Below are 19468 nucleotides of genomic sequence, written 5' to 3'. Positions count from 1 at the left end.
GAAAAGCAGAATAGAAAAAAAGAAGAATTTTGAAAAACAGAATTTTCGTTAAAAAAGCAGAATTTTGAAAAGCAGAATTTTGAAGCCAGAATTTTGACCCGATCCCATAAAATATATTAGCTTATGCAAAGATGAGACTCAGTAAACTTAATAGATTTTCTGACAAAAATGCCAAAAATGCAAACAAAATTGTAGAAATATAACCGAACTTTTCAATCTTTGGTGATTTCACAAAAATGAGTTTTTTCGTTTTGACAGAATTTTTTTTAAAATAGATGCCATTTTTGTTTTTTCTTCTTCTTTTGCTGAAGCCTTTTAACGATATGAAATTCCATCTCTCCTTAAAAACGTTTTTCTTTATGAGTTCCCATCTTCATTTTTTCTTCATGAATCCGCATCTCCCTTTGAAACCTTTTTACGCTATAAAGACACTATTTCTTCATGAATTCGCATCTCCCTTCGAAGCAATTTTACTCTATGAAGATACTTTTTCTTCATGAAGTCGCATCTCCCTTTGAAGCAATTTTAATCTATAAAGACACTTTTCTTCATGAAGTTGCATCTCCCTTTAAAGCCTGTTTACGCTATGAAGTCACTTTTTCTTCATGAAGTAGCATCTCTCATTGAAGCCTTTTTACGCTATGAAGATACTTTTTCTTCATGAAGTCGCATCTCCCTTTGAAGCCTTTTGTATGCTTTGAAAACACTTTTTCTTCATGAAGTCGCATCTCCCTTTGAAGCAATTTTACTCTATAAAGACACTTTTTCTTCATGAAGTTGCATCTCCCTTTGAAGCCTTTTTACGCTATGAAGTCACTTTTTCTTCATGAAGTCGCATCTAACTTTAAAAACTTTTTACGCTATGAAGACAGGTTTGCTTCATGAAGTCACATCTCCCTTTGAAGCCTTTTTACGCTATGAAGACACTTTTTTTTCATGAAGTCGCATCTCCCTTTGAAGCCTTTTGTATGCTTTGAAAACACTTTTTCTTCATGAAGTCGCATCTCCCTTTGAAGAAATTTTACTCTTTAAAGACACTTTTTCTTCATGAAGTTGCATCTCCCTTTGAAGCCTTTTTACGCTATGAAGTCACTTTTTCTTCATGAAGTCGCATCTAACTTTAAAAACTTTTTACGCTATGAAGACAGGTTTGCTTCATGAAGTCACATCTCCCTTTGAAGCCTTTTTACGCTATGAAGACACTTTTTTTTCATGAAGTCGCATCTCCCTTTGAAGCCTTTCTGATGCTTTGAAAACACTTTTTCTTCATGAAGTCGCATCTCCCTTTGAAGCAATTTTACTCTTTAAAGACACTTTTTCTTCATGAAGTTGCATCTCCCTTTGAAGCCTTTTTACGCTATGAAGTCACTTTTTCTTCATGAAGTCGCATCTAACTTTAAAAACTTTTTACGCTATGAAGACAGGTTTGCTTCATGAAGTCACATCTCCCTTTGAAGCCTTTTTACGCTATGAAGACACTTTTTTTTCATGAAGTCGCATTTCCTTTTGAAGCCTTTTAACGCTACAAAGACACTTTTTCTTCATGAAGTGGCATCTCCCATTGAATCCTTTTTACGCTATGAAGACACTTTTTCCTCATGAAGTCGCATCTCCCTTTGAAGCAATTTTACTCTATGAAGACACTTTTTCTTCATGAAGTCGCATCTCCCTTTTAAGCAATTTTACTCTATGAAGACACTTTTTCTTCATGAAGTCGCATCTCACATTGAAGCAATTTTACTCTATGAAGACACTTTTTCTTAATGAAGTAGCATCTCTCATTGAAGCCTTTTTACTCTATACACTTTTTCTTCATGAAGTCGGATCTCCCTTTGAAACAATTTTACTCTATGAAGACACTTTTTTTTATAAAGTCGCATCTCACGTTGAAGCCTTTTTACTGGGAAACCGACGAAGTTACGAATACCAGAGTTACGGGCGACAGAGTTACGAGCGTCAAAGTTACGCGAAACCGAAGTTACGAAAAACTAGAGTTACGAATTCTAAAGTTATGTTAAGCTATGACATGTGAATTTTGGAAATACAAACAAGAGATTAACATTTTTCTCATTGGTCAGAACTAAATGATTAAAGCGAAAATGGGTGTTATTTAATCTTATAAAATTTTGATTGGATAGGTATAGATATACATATATGGTTTTGTTTTTGTGAGAAGATCGCAAAAACGTTGAAATAGAAAAAAAAAACATGAGTATACTTATGTAAGTTTGGGGGACATAATTGAATTTAACTTCTTATTTGTCCAAATACGTATTTTTTTTTCTATTAATTAATATAATTATTCATAGCGTATTTTGTAATACCCACTTTGTTATTATTTATATTAAAATAATAACCAAACCACCCCTTTTTTTACTGACGTTATTTTGGTGTGGTGAACTGTTGTTGCAATTGTTGCCAACCCAAAAATCACATGTCATAGCTTAACATAACTTAAGAATTCGTAACTCTAGTTTTTCGTAACTTCGGTTTCGCGTAACTTTGACGGCCGTAACTCTGTCGAGCGTAACTCTGTTATTCGTAACTCCGTTACCATTTCCTTTTTACTCTATGAAGACACTTTTTCTTCATGAATTCGCATTTCTTTTGAAGCCTTTTTACGCTACAAAGACACTTTTTCTTCATGAAGTCGCATCTCACATTGAAGCCTTTTTACTCTGTGAAGACACTTTTTCTTAATGAAATAGCATCTCTCATTGAAGCCTTTTTACTCTATAAAGACACTTTTTCTTCATGAAGTCGGATCTCCCTTTGAAACAATTTTACTCTATGAAGACACTTTTTCTTTATAAAGTCGCATCTCACGTTGAAGATTTTTTACTCTATGAAGACACTTTTTCTTCATGAACTCGCATTTCCTTGACACTTTTTCTTCATGAAGTGGCATCTCCCATTGAATCCTTTTTACGCTATGAAGACACTTTTTCCTCATGAAGTCGCATCTCCCTTTGAAGCCTTTTTACGCTATGAAGACACTTTTTCTTCATGAAGTCGCATCTCACATTGAAGCCTTTTTACGCCATGAAGACACTTTTTCTTCATGAAGTCGCATCTCCCTTTGAAGCAATTTTACTCGATGAAGACACTTTTTCTTCATTAAGTCGCATCTCCCTTTGAAGCCTTTTTACGCTATGAAGACAGTTTTGCTTCATGAAGTCGCATCTCCCTTTGAAGCCTTTTTACGCTATGAAGACATTTTTTCTTCATGAATTCGCATCTCCCTTTGAAGCAATTTTACGCTATGAAGACACTTTTTCTTCATGAAGTCGCATCTCACATTGAAGCCTTTTTACGCTATGAAGACACTTTTTCTTCATGAAGTCGCATCTCCCTTCGAAGCAATTTTACTCTATGAAGATACTTTTTCTTCATGAAGTCGCATCTCCCTTTGAAGCAATTTTACTCTATGAAGACACTTTTTCTTCATGAAGTCGCATATTCCTTTGAAGCAATTTTACTCTATGAAGACACTTTTTCTCCATGAAGTCGCATCTCCCTTTGAAGCCTTTTTACGCTATGAAGACAGTTTTGCTTCATGAATTCGCATCTCCCTTTGAAGCAATTTTACGCTATGAAGACACTTTTTCTTCATGAAGTCGCATCTCACATTGAAGCCTTTTTACGCTATGAAGACACTTTTTCTTCATGAAGTCGCATCTCCCTTCGAAGCAATTTTACTCTATGAAGATACTTTTTCTTCATGAAGTCGCATCTCCCTTTGAAGCAATTTTACTCGATGAAGACACTTTTTCTTCATTAAGTCGCATCTCCCTTTGAAGCCTTTTTACGCTATGAAGACATTTTTTCTTCATGAATTCGCATCTCCCTTTGAAGCAATTTTACGCTATGAAGACACTTTTTCTTCATGAAGTCGCATCTCACATTGAAGCCTTTTTACGCTATGAAGACACTTTTTCTTCATGAAGTCGCATCTCCCTTTGAAGCCTTTTCTATGCTTTGAAAACACTTTTGCTTCATGAAGTCGCATCTCAATTTGAAACTCTCTTGTTTATTTTATTTTATTTTATTTTATTTTAGTATATAGAATTTTTAGAATTATTTCTTGCCAAAGTAGAGGTAGAATTTCTAAAAAATAGCTTTCGGCTTGAAAAAAAATTAAGTACTTAATATACATAGCTTGTAGTTAAGCCAGGAACAAAAAGTGCTGTAAGTTGAAATTCTCCTTATATACCAGCATAATACATAAGAGTTGAAAGGACAAAATGATTGATTCAGTTGTCAGAAATGATGGATTTCACAAAAGGCATTGAAAGGCTAAAAGCACCCAGTTAAACAAGACCAGACAGACACATAAAACGGGATTTCAAAAGTGGATGCCGGATATCCTGTAGACACTAAAAGCTTATTTCATATCGTCCATTACGATATCGAGAATCATATATACCAACCAACTCCCTTCACACCATTCATCAAGTCTATCTTTTTCTGTATTGGGCATGTATATCGGCTCAACCATTGCGATTGCGTCACAAAGTACTATATGAAGAAAAACTACTATCGATTTACTGAAACGTGAAATCGAAAATTTCAGCTTGGAATTGAGTTGCGGACAAATCAAATGCAGAACCTCAAAATGGAAGAGTCACTTCCTAAAATTGTATCTCTGCTATATCACAAGAGTATGATAGGAAAAAGGATATCTACATAAAAGTATAGGCATTCCACCAAAAAACAAGCTCTTCTGATATGTGTGTGTCTGCCCCCGACAATGATTCAATGAGTTCTTCCCACACATCCTGTGTCCTACTTTTCCGCTAACCAAAAATGTACATCGAAGGTCTTTTGGCAAGGATTGCTTGATACTTAAACAAAAAAAAAAAATATGTATTCCTCCCAAGCGGCTAGGAAGTTAGGTGGGTTTTCACGTAATTGAATTTGAAGGATGTCCTTCGGGAAGGGGGAAAGGACTTTTGCTTATACTCTTTTATATTGTTTGGAAACTTTTCATAAAGCTTTGGGAATTTTGTGCGTCTACACATAATACCCACCAAACCGAAAAAAACCAAAGGAAGTTAATAGAAATCGAACAGAACTTTTTTTATACAGATAAATGCTTGGTCATTGTATTTTTTAACTCTTTTTTTTTTACTAACAATAAGTATATTTTAACTTTTTTCAACTTTTATTACATAGTAAATTATATACTACCGACATTTTGAAGCACTTGTGCTGTATTCTCTGAAGAGAGACTTTGACATCATAAAAAAAAGCGAAATAAAGATGTTGGAGAACAGTTTTATAAGCCATTATCGGTCTTGGTGACTAAAATCAAGAGAAATAACCATTTGGAGATTATAAAAAAGTTCGATGAAGGTTAAATTTGGTCTATGTAATAGTTGTGAAGGAGTATTTTTTTTTTATTATCATTTTAAAAGTTTTTGAGCGTTATTTTTTATTACATCTTGTTTAGAGTCTTGAATCATTATCAAAAGGGTATTTCTTTAATCTACTTATGGGATCCGAGGGTCGACAAATCTATTGAAACTATTTATAGGCTAAGACCCGAACCATTAAAATTATATACCGTCATCTATATTAATCGGATAAAGAAAAGGCTTATGTAGAAGGTTGCATGAAGATTTATAGACGAGATAACTTATAAGTCTAACCTTGAGCTGTTTACTAGTATATTTTGGTAAAAAGGTGTGTTTCTTTTTTTCAGGAAAATTATTTCTAATTAAAATCGTTTTTAAAGTCAAAATAAGTACATTTTTCGGGAAACATTCTTCAAAAAACAAATACCTTCTCTTTTTCTTTTATCATTTTCTAACTGTATAGAAGAAAAACTAAATCTCTAAAGAATAAATTATCAAGTCTTTGTGATATGCGTAAAAAGTATTAGAATGATTTTTTGAAATTATTAATTTAATAGAAAAAAGCAAACAAAAATTAACTTTTTCTTCTTCACATAACAATTTGTTAATGTTTTTACATGACATTCTACTAAAAATGTTATACTTTTGAAAAGCTTATTATATCAGCTAAAAATATTTAACACAATCATGACCATACAACATTTACAAAAAGAGCTGACATTTTTTGATGCAATCAGTTCTCACAAAAACAAAAAAAAAAATACTTATTTTTTTATAACTATAAATTTTATATCACCAGAAAGCTTATAATTTCAGCTTTAATTATCCATAAATGTACGATGCCGAAATTTAAAAAATAAGATTACGGTGCTTCCTTCACTGGTTGGTCGTGGCAAATGATCTCTACATGTATTTTGTGTAAATTTTTCACCTTTTAAGATTGGGTGCCTTTTAGAGCATGTACTGTTATGTATGCTACATCAAACTAAAGGGTTTACTATCTACATGAAAAATAAAGTTAATTCATATTTATAAGTGCTCTATGTGAAAAGATATTATCTACAAAAAAAAGACAATTTTTTTTACAGTTATAGCACAAATTTGACTATGAAAATATATTAAATTATGTACAAATTAAATCCTGCCCATTATCTATCCTCGATAAATATAAAATGATATAGATAAACGTTGAACACGGTCAACAAATTCGTGGCAAAAAATATTTTTTCGCGTTTATCGGTAAAAAAAAAATTGCTTAAAAAATCCAATAGGTAGATACTCGTATAAAAATCAGTCTTAAATAATAAATTTAATAAATTCCTGCAAGTTTGAGATTTTTCGCAAACTTTCAAAAATTCCTAAAAATAAAAAGAACATTCCAAAACTTCTCTAAAAATTGTTTTTATTCAAAAATTCTTATTTCGAAAATCAGACCTTTAAAAAAAATTTGAACTGGACATCGGAAGTGGCCTTTTTCTTTCCATTGATGCTACTCAAATTTCTGTACGAAAATTCCCCTTTCTATTGTAACACTCTGTGTTTATTAACTGTTTAAAAAAAAACGTTTATAACTCAGTATTTATATTTTAAATTTTTTTTAATGTCCTTTTTCCAACAATTTTATGTGTCGATTAAAAAAAAAATTTCTACGACTTACCGTTTAGAAAATAAATTTTGTGCTACAGTCTCATTTACCCCTATTTAATTTAACTTTATCACGTCAAAAAATAAATGTTTGTGCTCTCTGAGCCGATGTCCTTTGCTAAGGATACAATTGGACTCAAAAACTGATGTTTTAAGAAAATTACCATGTTCAATTTAAAACTGTCAAAGCTCTTAAAATAAGATCCTTAATCTCAAAAATTTGTCCAAAAACGCAATTTATTTTTTTTTTTATTTGAACATAAAATAAAAAAAAACCGTTAAAAAGATAATAAATTAAGAATCTAGCAGTTTCCATAAAAGGAAATAAAATCGCAAGTAACGTCCATGGTCCATACCAGGGGTTTTCCTCATCCTTAAGAATATTAATTAATTACTTAATTTAATCGCACAATTTATGTCTAAATAAGCAAACAATTTGGTGGGTGTTTTAACAATTTTAACAGTTTATGTCCATCACCAAATCGGTTCATTTTTTATTACAGCAATTTATGAAATTTATGAAAAAGCCCATGGCATTTAATTTTATGATTGTGTCCTTCACAAAAAGAAAAACAAAAACAAAAACATATTAACTGATAGGGTTATTATAATCTGATGTGATGCTGAGTGTTAAAGAGAATTATTTCAAGGATATCTTTAGAAGTGTAAATTCCACGAAATAGAAAATATCCCTTTTGTCTTTTATTTTTTGTGTTTGTTTGTAAATTTAAAGAAAATAGAAGACAAAAAACGATAGAAATTTAAACAAGGAACAAGGACATGCTGAAATGTTGGGAATTGTAAATGTCTTATTGATTATGCCTTAGAGAGTTTTTGTGTGAGAAAAAATGTATAAGAACACTTTTCCTGTGTTTGTGGGGGAATTGAAAATTGTTTTTTTTTCTTTGAAAAGAAGAAAAGCGAAAAACTGTTTTTTAAAAGAAAATCAATTTTTATGTGGAAAAAAAAGAGTAAACTATTTTTTAATAGAACTGAATTGAGCTGAATTGAGCTGAATTTGATAGCTTATTCAATGTTGTTGACTCATGTTTTTAAATTGAATGTAAATATTAAGGAATTCGTTTAGTTTTGATGCCAGAGAGGTTGTTTTAAGTTGTGTTTTTATCTTTTTGTCTAAAAAAAAAACTTTTATTCATTGACGATTTGATAAAATTGAATAAAAAATCATTTTCTCATAGTTCTATTCATTCTACAAGCAAGATATTGATATCTTTCTTATATGAAAAAATGAAAAAAAAAAATTTATCAGAAACAAATTTTGTTCCACAAAAAAAAATTACGTATACGCCTAAGTGACCATTTTTAAAAGCTTTTTATAAATGTTTTGGGTCTTTGGCAATTTTTTTAAATTTTTTAATGTTATGGTATGAAAAGGAAAGAGATAAACCTTTACTGAATTTTATAAAAAAAATGTCTGAATTAGGAAGAGGAATAAGACAAGCTGCTTGCATATGTTTTAACTTGCGATTGTTGTAGGTGCTATAAAACAATCAAACATGATATTTTGATGATAGGGGAGAAGAAAAAATTTTGTTTTCCGATTCTGTCTGTCTGTGTGTCTGTCTCTTTTTCGGGCTACAGCCCAAACTATTGAAACGATATGCTTCAAATTCGGTGGTTACCGGTTCTGGTCGATTCCCTAGAGGTCAAATTAATATTTGTTTGGACCAAATTGACGATCCTTATATTTTAATGATTTTGATTTAACAAATACATGTGTGCCTTTGCAAATAAAGTCGTCCTTTTTGAATAATTAAAAATATTTTTTGAGTCGTTATTAAGGGTACCTTTTCTAGAACGGTTTTTTTTTTTATTTCTGACTTTCTCATAAAGAACATTAACGATTTCATCGAAAACTTTTGTACAAATTTGTTTTTTATAACCTAATTTGTATCAAAAAATTGTAAAAAAAAAAATGATTGTGGATAGGTTTTCGAGACCTGATTTTTCAAAAATTTTTGTAGTTGTTTTTTCAAGCATACTTAGTATTCGGGCTATTTCTTAATTATTAAATGACCAAATTGCAGCTGAATAAATAAGCATGAAAATAATTTTGTTTGATCATTTCAGTTGTTTAAGTACAATGAGTCAAAACATTTATAGAAAAGTTTTTTAATAAAATTTTTGACAAAAAAAAATTCAAAAGTTTTCGAATTCTCTTTATTTTGTATGTAGACCTATACTTTGCAAAGTTAACCAGATATTTTTCTTAAAAATCTATTGATTAGTTATAAAGATATGACCATTTTAAAAACGATACAAAAATTTGACTTATTTTGTGACTTTTCCAAATTCTGTCTATAACTTGAAAATCAAGCTTAATTTGAAAATTTGTAAAATGTAAGTAATTTTTTGTAGAAAATTAAATTTTTTATAAGTATGCATGTTTTTAAAAAGTTAAAAAAAATTAAATTTTTTAAGAAAAAAAAACAACATTTTTGATGTTTTTTTTTAAATGCTCGGATCAATAAAGGTAAACATCTGAAATAATCCGGAAAAAATTATTCTATTGTTTTTTGTTTATTTATTCAGCTTTCAGGTGTTGGCTTTGCGTTAACAACGACAAAAAACTTTACAAAATCATATCTTGAAAACGTTTCCATTGAAGTTTTTGTATTGTGATTTGTATTGAGTGTCCATTTTGATTTAATAAATGTTTCGTTGTACATATACATTTTCATCATTCTTTTATTTCTTTATTTTTTTTTTTTTTGTAGTAAAAACCGTGTATTTGCAATTCGATGGTGTTTATTTATGGTTTTTTATATTTAACTAAATTAAGGCTTGTCAAATAATTCAATCTGCTTGAATAAACTTCAATAAGATGAACAACTTGAATTATTTAATTTCTATACCAAAATACTGCTAAATTTTGTTTCGATTAACTTGCGCCTTCCTCATCAAACGTATGTTTTTTTTTCTTATTCCAGGAACTACCTGGCTATAGAAAAAGATAAATCAAATAGATATAGGCGTTACAACACCTTTCCTTCTTCCTTTTTTCCTATACCATAGACAAGTTGCTCTTACTCCTTAACCGTTAAGATTCATTGATTCGTGAAAATTGTGTTTGCCTTGAAGCAATGCAAAATGAAAATTACCTTTTGGTTCCTTCTTTTTTTTTATTTTTAAGAAAATTATTCCTGCTCTGGAAGCAGGCAGAAAATTCATTTTGATACTTCTTCAATGTTTCCGTTTTTTTTTATTTTATTTCAAGAAGGTAAAAAAAAGTAAAAAAAAATGTATCTTCCTCCACCTTTTCGCTTGATGATGCAGGAAATTGAAATCTAATTTCGGAAGGCAACATTGAAGGATTTAATTTAAAGCTTGAATATGAATTCCTTATTTTTGTAACTCGTTTAATTGCATGACAGTTGTCCTCCAAAAATACTTTTGCAATAAATTTTATTACCAAGTTGAATGGTACTTTAAAAATTTAAAAGCCATTTTCAATGCTGATGCATTTAGTATATTTTGAATAGAACCATTTATCATTTGCATGAGGGAGAAATTACTGGAAAAGAATTTAAGCTTGAATAATCTTCAACTATCGTCCTGACTATGGTCTTGAGGCAATAATTGCATTCTACTATATCTAAATACCATAACATTGGATTGTATAGTTGTAGTTACTAGGGATAAAATTTTGTGTATTATGTAGGTAACTATGTGAAACCCAAGTTGCATTAACATTTAACCTAATTGATTTTGTGCAAGTTGAGCTCTTTTGTGTGTGTTCTGGTATAGAAACAGGACAGAGAGGAGAGTTTATATATAGTTTTTGTATTGGTGAACAAAAGAAGATCAGAACAGAAGAACAAAGTTCTGAGAAAAGATGAATTATTTTGAAAGGTTAAAGGTTCTTCAAGAACAAAAAAAAAGACTCATAAAATATATAATAGACTTGATATTCTATATAAGCTTCTATAAGAAAAGAAAATTAAATATCAAAAGATTATTTGTAATGAAAGGATGAAAATTATTGCATTCTTCGAGGAAGTTTTAGAGTGAAAAGGTTAAAATTTTAGTTATTAAAATTGTTATTGAAAATTTCTTAGCTCTGTGGGTTAAAAGTGTCAAGTTATAAGGATTTTAAGTATTTGTAAAACTTTAATCGCACATAACAATTTGGAAATTGGAGATTTTAAGGTGTTAATAGATCTTCTTGGAAAATTAATTATTTCTTTCTTAGAAATGGCAAGCCATGGTAAATGTGGATTACATTAAAAAATTGATTTATTTTCTAAATCTTTTTCTAGAAATTTGATACTATACATGCTTCCAAATAACTAGTTCAGACAAATCCGCGTTTTTTATTATTTTTATTAAAACTAAATATTTGAAGAGTACATTCTTTTTTTTCAGAATTACTCTACATTAAGAAAAGTTAGCTCATGACTTTTGTCGTTTCAATATGACTTTACAGAGCTTTTAACCAGCTTATTTTTATTTATTTTGCTTTTGGCAACTTCAACAGGAAACTTGTTTGGCTTGCTATTTTAAAAGCAAAGGCCAAACATTTTTTATTTGTAATACAATTTTTTTTATAGTGGAGTACCTAACTAAAGCAAATTATAAGGGAACCCGACCTAACAGAACAGCTCTGATTTTGATGATCTTTTTTTCAAACGTCGGTTATTAAAAATACTTTAAAGTCTATAGATTAAAAATTGCCGATGTTGCCGTATTGTTTTTTTTTAAATAAAATTAAATTTTTTTTAACAAAACTATTACCTATTAAAAATTTTAAATGTCTTTTTTTTTAAGTTTTTCGTAGTAAAATATGAATTTATTTAAAAAATTTTGGCCATAAATATTAACAATTTTGAAAAAAAAAAAATAAACATTATTTCAATTTCATTGGATTTTTTGATACCTACTGAATATTTGCATTTAAATAATTGATTTTCTCAAAGACTTTGACAAATAAGAACTTTAAACTTTAGCTATTTAACTTTCAGCAATATTCAGGGCTATGGAATGAACAAAAATAACTTTATATTTAAATGATGAACTTAAAAAAAAAATAAGTTAATTTTTTTTTCAAACCTTGTATTAAAAAAAATCTTCGAAAATAAAATACTTTATTTTTTTCTTATAAACTGTAACACATATTGACATTTCCTTTTATAATATCAAATCATAATAGCTAAATGTGGCCAGAAAAATTTGAAAAATAAATACATTCTATATCACGAAAAAGTTTTAAAAACGTCATGTTAAAATTTTTTCAATATTTTTTTCTTTTTCAAAAATCTGTGTTTAATTACCATTTTTAATGGTATTACTTAATTTTAATTTTACAAATATGAATAAGCTTCTATCTTTTTAAAAATGAATATTTCAACATTTTAGGTGTTGTCGTTGTGTTCAATTTTTTTTTTTTTGTAAGTCAATTTGTGAGATAATTGCTTTTATCGCCTAAACGATGGAAGATTGTCCTTCACTCCTACATATGTACCTACTTGTTTTCCTTTAATCTCCTAGACAAGTTTTTGGCATTAGTAAATTTATGAAATTTAACCAAAATTTTCAATTAAATTTAAAAAATCAAAACGGCAATAGTGGCAATTTTTAATCTATAGACTTATAAGAGTATTTTTTTTATTTTACAAATAAACGAAATATATAAGAGTATTTTTAACCCTTTCGGACCCAGCGTTACTCTCATGTAACATTTTTTCAAAAATTCGTAAAAAATATTAAATTAAAAAATATTTAAGGTTACGATGGCTTAATTGAAAGATAATAATGCCTAGTTGCAAAAAAAAATTTTTTTTTGTTAATGCAGAAAGTGTTTTGTTTTTTTGCTTAGAAAAAGTAGCATACATTATAGTTTCATAAAAAGTTATTTTCCCAGTTTTCCGACTCTTTTTGGTGGTCAAAGGCAGTGCATGTTACTTACATGTAGCATGAAAAAAACACATTAGTTTTGCTATTTATTATTTTGGAAAATAACTTTATGCTATTCATATTTCTTAGTTGTGATGTTTTTGACCCGATAATACCGAAAAAACATTTTTTAATATGGATTTTCATAGCTTGAGTTCGAAAGGGTTAATTAGGTTCCGACGTTTGAAAAAAAAGATCATCAAAATCAGAGCTGTTCGGCGGGGTTAACTAATATTGAAATTTTTTTAGATTTAGTTACTCAACTATTAATGCAAAATATTTTTACTTTATTGCAAATATTTTTATTTTCATTGCAAATATTTTTCAGTTGGAATAACATCTTTTTTGTTATAAGGCAAGATTTTTTTTTACTAGCAAAAAATATTTTTTTTCAATGCAATTTTTTTTTTTAGTTGCAATAAATATTTTTATTTTAATTAAATTTTTTTATTTGCAATAAATATTTTTTTTAATTTTTAATGGAAAACAAATGCATTAAAAAATTATTTTTTACAACCCATTATTTTATTAATATTTTCACCATTTAGGCTTTTGTTTGACATTTTAAAAAATTCTCAATTGATCAGACTACAAAGATAAGTTTGAAAAAATTAGTTTTGCGACAATTTGTCCTTTAAAATAGGTTTGCCATATAGAAGTAGTGTCCATTTTAAAAGTGGCAACCCTATTTTTTATTTTTTTTTTTTCCTTTTCAGTATCAACTTATCTATAATTCGATTAAAATTTTAACTTCTGAAGTCTTCCACGTGCATTAAAAAATTGATATAAGCTTATGGTACATGATCGTCATTTTTTCGAATTGAGCAAAAGATGTATTTGATTTGCAAAATGGTAAATTCAATTTGTAAAAAGTTTCATTAAACGTAAAAAAAAATGTATTTAGGCGAGGAGACTGAGCAATACATAAACTTCCAATCCATCCAGAAAATGCACTCTTCACAAAAGCTTCATTGCTTTTATTTATTTTATACAGCTTTAATAAAAATAAAACAACAACGTGTGTTAAGTTTTTTATTTAAACCAATTTATTTAACCCTTTTCTGATTTTATTTGATTTATTATTGATTTCAGTAAATATTTATTGTTTACTTTCACGCATTAAAACAAAAGCACACAGAAGCGTGTCATTTATCTATAAATTATTTATCATATCAGTGAAAACGTAAACAAATCACCTCACTAACTAAGCAAACACTATAAATTATGAAGAACTATTCCCTCCAATGTCAAACCCTTTTTTTCTACACCATAAAAGTAAAACACAAATAAAAACATTCAACAACAAAATTATTCTTAGTCCAGGTTAGTTATTCAAATTCCTTCCATTCGAATTCTAAAAAAAAACCTTTTGCAACCACTTTTTTTTTTGTTTGTATCAACTTAATACTATGCTTTATATTGATTAACAAAACAAAAATATTAAATAATTCAACAGGTTGCTTTTATAAGCAAAATGCAAAAAAATTCAAAATCATGCGCATTTTAGACTTTGCAGACAAAATTAAGCTTTTAACTCAAAACATTCCATTTCCATTTCATTCCGTCGACAAAAATTAGCTCAAACTCTCTCACACACTTTCCTACTTGCCTTGTGCGTTTGATAACAATTTGTTTGTTTCAATACAAGGAATTATTTCATTGAGTAAGAAGAAAAAAAGAAATGCATCACATCCAAGCGTTGGGCGCCATCGTGAGAAATGTTTTCATTCAAAATCAGTTTATAACGGTCATCTTAAACAAACGGATGGTTTAGCGGTAAATCTTATTTACACAAAAAAAAAATTAAATCTGTGTTTAAATTTCGGTTGAAATTGTGATTATATTAAATGTGATGAGTGAATATTTAATGAAAAATCAAAATTTAAAAAAAAAGTAGTAGATTTTTTAAGGTCACAACACAATTTTAAAGTGAAAAATATTTAATAAAAAAAATTAAAAAGATATGCAGTAATTTTAAGTGAATAACTGTGTTGAAAAAAAAATACAACTTTATATGGATTAACCCAAAATTGATTCAAAATGAATTAAAAAGGATTAACAAGACGACTTTTCAACTGCCCTCAATCCACCGGAATTTAACATCTTCTCCATAACAAATGGTTCGAAACACTTAACTTTTTTTTGAATAAGCTACTTTTTTTTCAATCTTTTTGTGTCTGAACTTTCCTAAGCAAATTGCTCTCCATGATTAGATTAGCTAATGATGATGCTGATTATGCCACCAGAGCGCTTCGGTGTGATCATTAGGTTTGCCATACTGCCACAATGCAAACCCCTAAAGTGCGCCACCTTGTATGCCTTCTTCTCAGTCATTCTTCATTTAATCATAATGAACCAGTACCGTATTGTAGAAGTGATTTAGCTATCCTACAAAAAAAAAAACACACACCACAACACCCTCCTCTAATCTTCTATTCTTCTTTTTATTATTTGTCATTTTCTTTCGCCTTCGTTTATTTGTATAATAAAATTATATGTGGAAAAGAGAGAGAAATGGGATTCTTTTGACGTCCATCAACGAATATCTTAGAAAAAAAAAAGCTATAAATTCTTGAAGAGGGGGTAACACTGGCAAAGTCTTATTAGATTTAAATAATAAAAAAAAAAATAAAATCACAAATTCAAATCTAATTTGTTTTCTTTCCTTATTTCATTTGCATTTGCACGTCCCACAAACCAGAGATTGATGTCTCTTCGTCATTCTTTAAGTTATTCATTCATGAAAAATCAGAAAAAGTTCTCCACAGGAAAAAAGTTTTAATGTGGTCAAAATCATTAATAAAAAATAAAAAGAAACTTTTTTAATTTCTGACTTTTCAACTTTTGAATATGAAATTCAATTTTTTGTGAAAAAAGAGATTCATCTGAAACTGATGGTTTCGACTTATAACCTTATAGACATTGTAATGTGATAGAATTTCTAGAGACCACGCTAATAAGCTAAATATCATAGAAGCATGAAATTTATTTATGAAGTAGGTACCTATGAGAAAGGTGTATACAAACTCTATCGTTATAGAAACTTTAAACATACCGTGGTTATGAATTTTAATTATGAATTTATGAAGAGAACCTTGAAGTAAATATTTTTGGTTGAAAGTTGTTCTATCTATAAAAGTGTGAAGTAAATGTTTTTGCTAGTTTAAGAAGTTTCATAACTAAATTTAGGATTTAAGGATTATTTAAATTTAGATTAACGTTATATTATAATAATAGTCAGCCTGAAGAAGGTTTGTATTTAATGTACCTATACAGGTTCATGCATCAAATATTATTTATGTATATACAAAGTACAGGCCGAAAGATATTTTTAATGAAATTTTTCAAGTGAGGTCAACAACTGTCTGTCTGCGTTCTGTGGACCATATTTTTGTTTGACTTTACGAAGAGTATAAATACTGAAAATTTCTAGGATATTAAAAATTCTGTTTGTATTGCTTTTAAAGATATATAATAAAACGCAACGAATTTTAAGCCTTTTTGGAAAAAGAATCAATTTTGTTTACCGTGAGTGATGATGAAAGGTTATTTCATAAAGCAAAAACAATGCTGCTTGGAAAATGGAAAATAACTAAATACGATTACTTTTTTTATAAGTTTTTTTTTTTATAAAAATGTTTGAATTTAAAATTTTGAGTTCTAATCTTGGGATTGGCCCTTTTCGAAAAAAGTTGGTATCTTAGAATACAAAAAAAATAGAAAAAAATCAACTTTATCAGATTTCTTAATTTTTTACCGACTTCCAAAAAGGAGGAGGTATTCAATTCATAACTTTGGACTGAGCGAACCAATTTTGATAATTCTTTGTAATGGAAAGCTGGTGGCTGCAATGTGGTCAAATATTAATTTCGTTTTAGCCATGGGAACTATGTATTAGAAAAACCATAAAACACTGTTTTGATCCATGGAAGTCGGTTTTGTTTTTAGATAAAAATGATTATTTATATCTGGGTTTAAAACAAATCAAGATTTGTCAGATTTGTTTTAATATAATAGTAGAGTAACTAAAGCAAATTATTAGGGAACCCGGCCGAACAGCTCTGATTTTGACGATTTTTTTTTCAAACGTAGGTAATTAAAAATACTTTAAAGTCTATAGATTAAAAATTGCCGGTGTTGCCGTATTGTTTTTTAAAATTAAAATTAAAATTTTTTTAACAAAACCATTTTTTTTTGCTTAAATTTCATAAAACAAATGATAGCAAAAGATTCTCTAGGTAATTTAAGGAAAATATATAAAAGGCAGTAAGGGACAATCTTCCATCGTTTAAGCGATAAATGCAATTTTCTAACATTCTGACCTCAAACACAAAAAAAAAATATTTTGAAAACAACGGCAACACCTACAATATTTTAAAATACATTTTTAAAAAGCCAGAAGCTCATTCTTATCTCTTAAATTTAAATCCACTAAATTTGATCAAGACTTTTTGAAAAAATGGTCCTCAAACTCAGAATTAAAAAAAAAAAAATTATATTAGAAAAATTTAAAATGACTTTTTTCCAAACTATTTCTAATAAAATATGAATTTATTTAAAAAAAATTTTTGGCCATAAATATTGAAAAGTTGAATTTCGAAGCAAAAAAGATAAAATATATCACACTTTGGAAAAAAAATGAAAAATTACTTCAATTTAAATGTTTTTTTTTTTATTAAAACTGAATTTTTGCATTGAAATAATTAATTTTCTCAAAGACTGTGGTTTAGATGTTGAACTTTAAAAAAAAATAAGTTACATTTTTTTTCAAAACTTTTATTAAAAAAAGTTCTTCGAAAATGAAATACTTTTTAATTTTTTTCATAAACCGTAATACATATTGACATTTCCTTTCATAATTTGAAATCATAATAAATGCGGCCAAAAAAATTTGAAAACAAATGCATTTTCTATTACGACCAAGTTTAAAAAACGACATGTTAAAATTTTTTCAATAATTTTTTTTTTCAAAAATCTGAGTTCAATTACCATTCTTTCAAAAGCCGTTCATTCAATTAACTTTATTTTAATTTTACATACATGACTAAGCTTCTAGCTTTAAAAAAATGTATATTTGAATATTGTAGGTGTTGCCGTTGTGTTCAAATATTTTTTTTTGTGTTTGAAGTCAATTAATAGGAAAATTGAATCTATCGCTTGAACTATGGAAGATTGTCCCTCACTCCCATATATTTTTTTTCCTTGAATTTCCTAGACAATCTTTTGGCATCAATTAATTTATGAAATTTAAGAAAAATTTTTGAAAAAAATTTGTTTTTGTTCACAAAAATCTTCAATTAAATTTAAAAAATCAAAACGGCAACACCGGCAATTTTTAATCTATAGACTTTAAAGTATTTTTAATTACCGACGTTTGAAAAAAAAGATCATCAAAATCTAAGCTGTTCGGCCGGGTTCCCTAATATTGCCAATTTTTGAGCTTTAGTTACTCCACTATAAGGTGTGATTTTTTTGACGCTGGTTGTACTTAAAAGATATTGGCAATACTGACACCTACGATTTTAAAGACTATTTGTTGAAAAAAAAAAGAAAATTAAATTGAGTCATTGATTTGAAATTTTAAATATTTTTTATGTGATTTCACGAAGGACTTTTAAAAATTAAACAGGCTTTTAAACTTTCAAATGAGATTTTTTGGTTTCACGAAGCACTTTTAAATTTAACAAGCTTTTAAGCACCCTTATAAATAAAAATAAATGCCCATTTTTGGCTCATTTAATTATAAGTTATTATTATAATTTTTGGAGATAGAAAATAATGAAAACAAATTTCTTCTTTGTATTATATCGCATGTTTTTAATAATATTTAAATGATTTGATTACAATGAAGAGCAACACAAAATTTGTGAAAGTGTATTCCGGGTATCTAACAGGAGTTTATTCTTCAATCATGACGATGTTGCTATAAAAAATATTAAATTCCGACTTTCATCTGTATATTAGTTGTTGAGTTTCATTTGATTTATTTATGCTAACAGCATTCATTTTTATATTAAAGAAACAAAAAAAAGGAACTTTGTTAATATTTTTTTTTTTTGCCTTGTTTTTTTTTTTTTGCATTTCGTAGCATTGTTTCAAGACATAATATAACATATTTCTTGCTTATTAGAAAGAAAAAAAAAACAATATACCTATTTTTCCAGGGATGTGAGGTGAACTCAATTTTAACAAAAAATCCCCTTAAATTTCCCTTTTACAGATTGATTAAACCAAAAAGATTTAAGGTCCTGATAAAATTTAAGAAGATTTTTGATACAAGTGGTTTTAGTGTTTGTTTATGAAATTAGATATAAATCTTTGTCAATATCAAATCGATTAGGTATATTGAAAATTTTGGTACCACAAAAACTATTAAAGAAATTGAGAAAAAAAAACAGAACAACATTGAATCAAAGAAATAGTTGACAAAAGAAAATATTTTATTCATCTTGATTTTAATAGATATAATTCCATTTACAAAACCAAAATATCAATTTTGTGTAAAATAAAATAATGGACTACATTTTGAAAAATTAATTTTCAAATTCAAAATT

General features: G+C 28.2%; 1 protein-coding gene across 2 annotated transcripts in view; it reads left to right on the top strand.

Annotated features, from left to right (window-relative positions):
• The first annotated feature begins 14886 nt into the window (after positions 1 to 14886).
• The window catches only part of LOC129917422 (diuretic hormone receptor), a 119164-nt gene continuing 114582 nt past the window's right edge, over positions 14887 to 19468 (top strand). For both annotated transcript variants that reach the window (XM_055997690.1, XM_055997689.1), the window contains exon 1: positions 14887 to 15034. In XM_055997690.1, coding sequence (XP_055853665.1) covers positions 15032 to 15034 — 3 coding nt within the window. In that variant the 5' untranslated portion in view covers positions 14887 to 15031. The remainder of the gene's footprint in view (positions 15035 to 19468) is intronic.

Source organism: Episyrphus balteatus, chromosome 1, assembly GCF_945859705.1.
Source record: "Episyrphus balteatus chromosome 1, idEpiBalt1.1, whole genome shotgun sequence".
NCBI classification, from domain to species: domain Eukaryota; kingdom Metazoa; phylum Arthropoda; class Insecta; order Diptera; family Syrphidae; genus Episyrphus; species Episyrphus balteatus.
The sequence above is the reverse complement of the archived record's forward strand: the minus strand, read 5'-3'. Positions and strand labels throughout refer to the sequence as shown.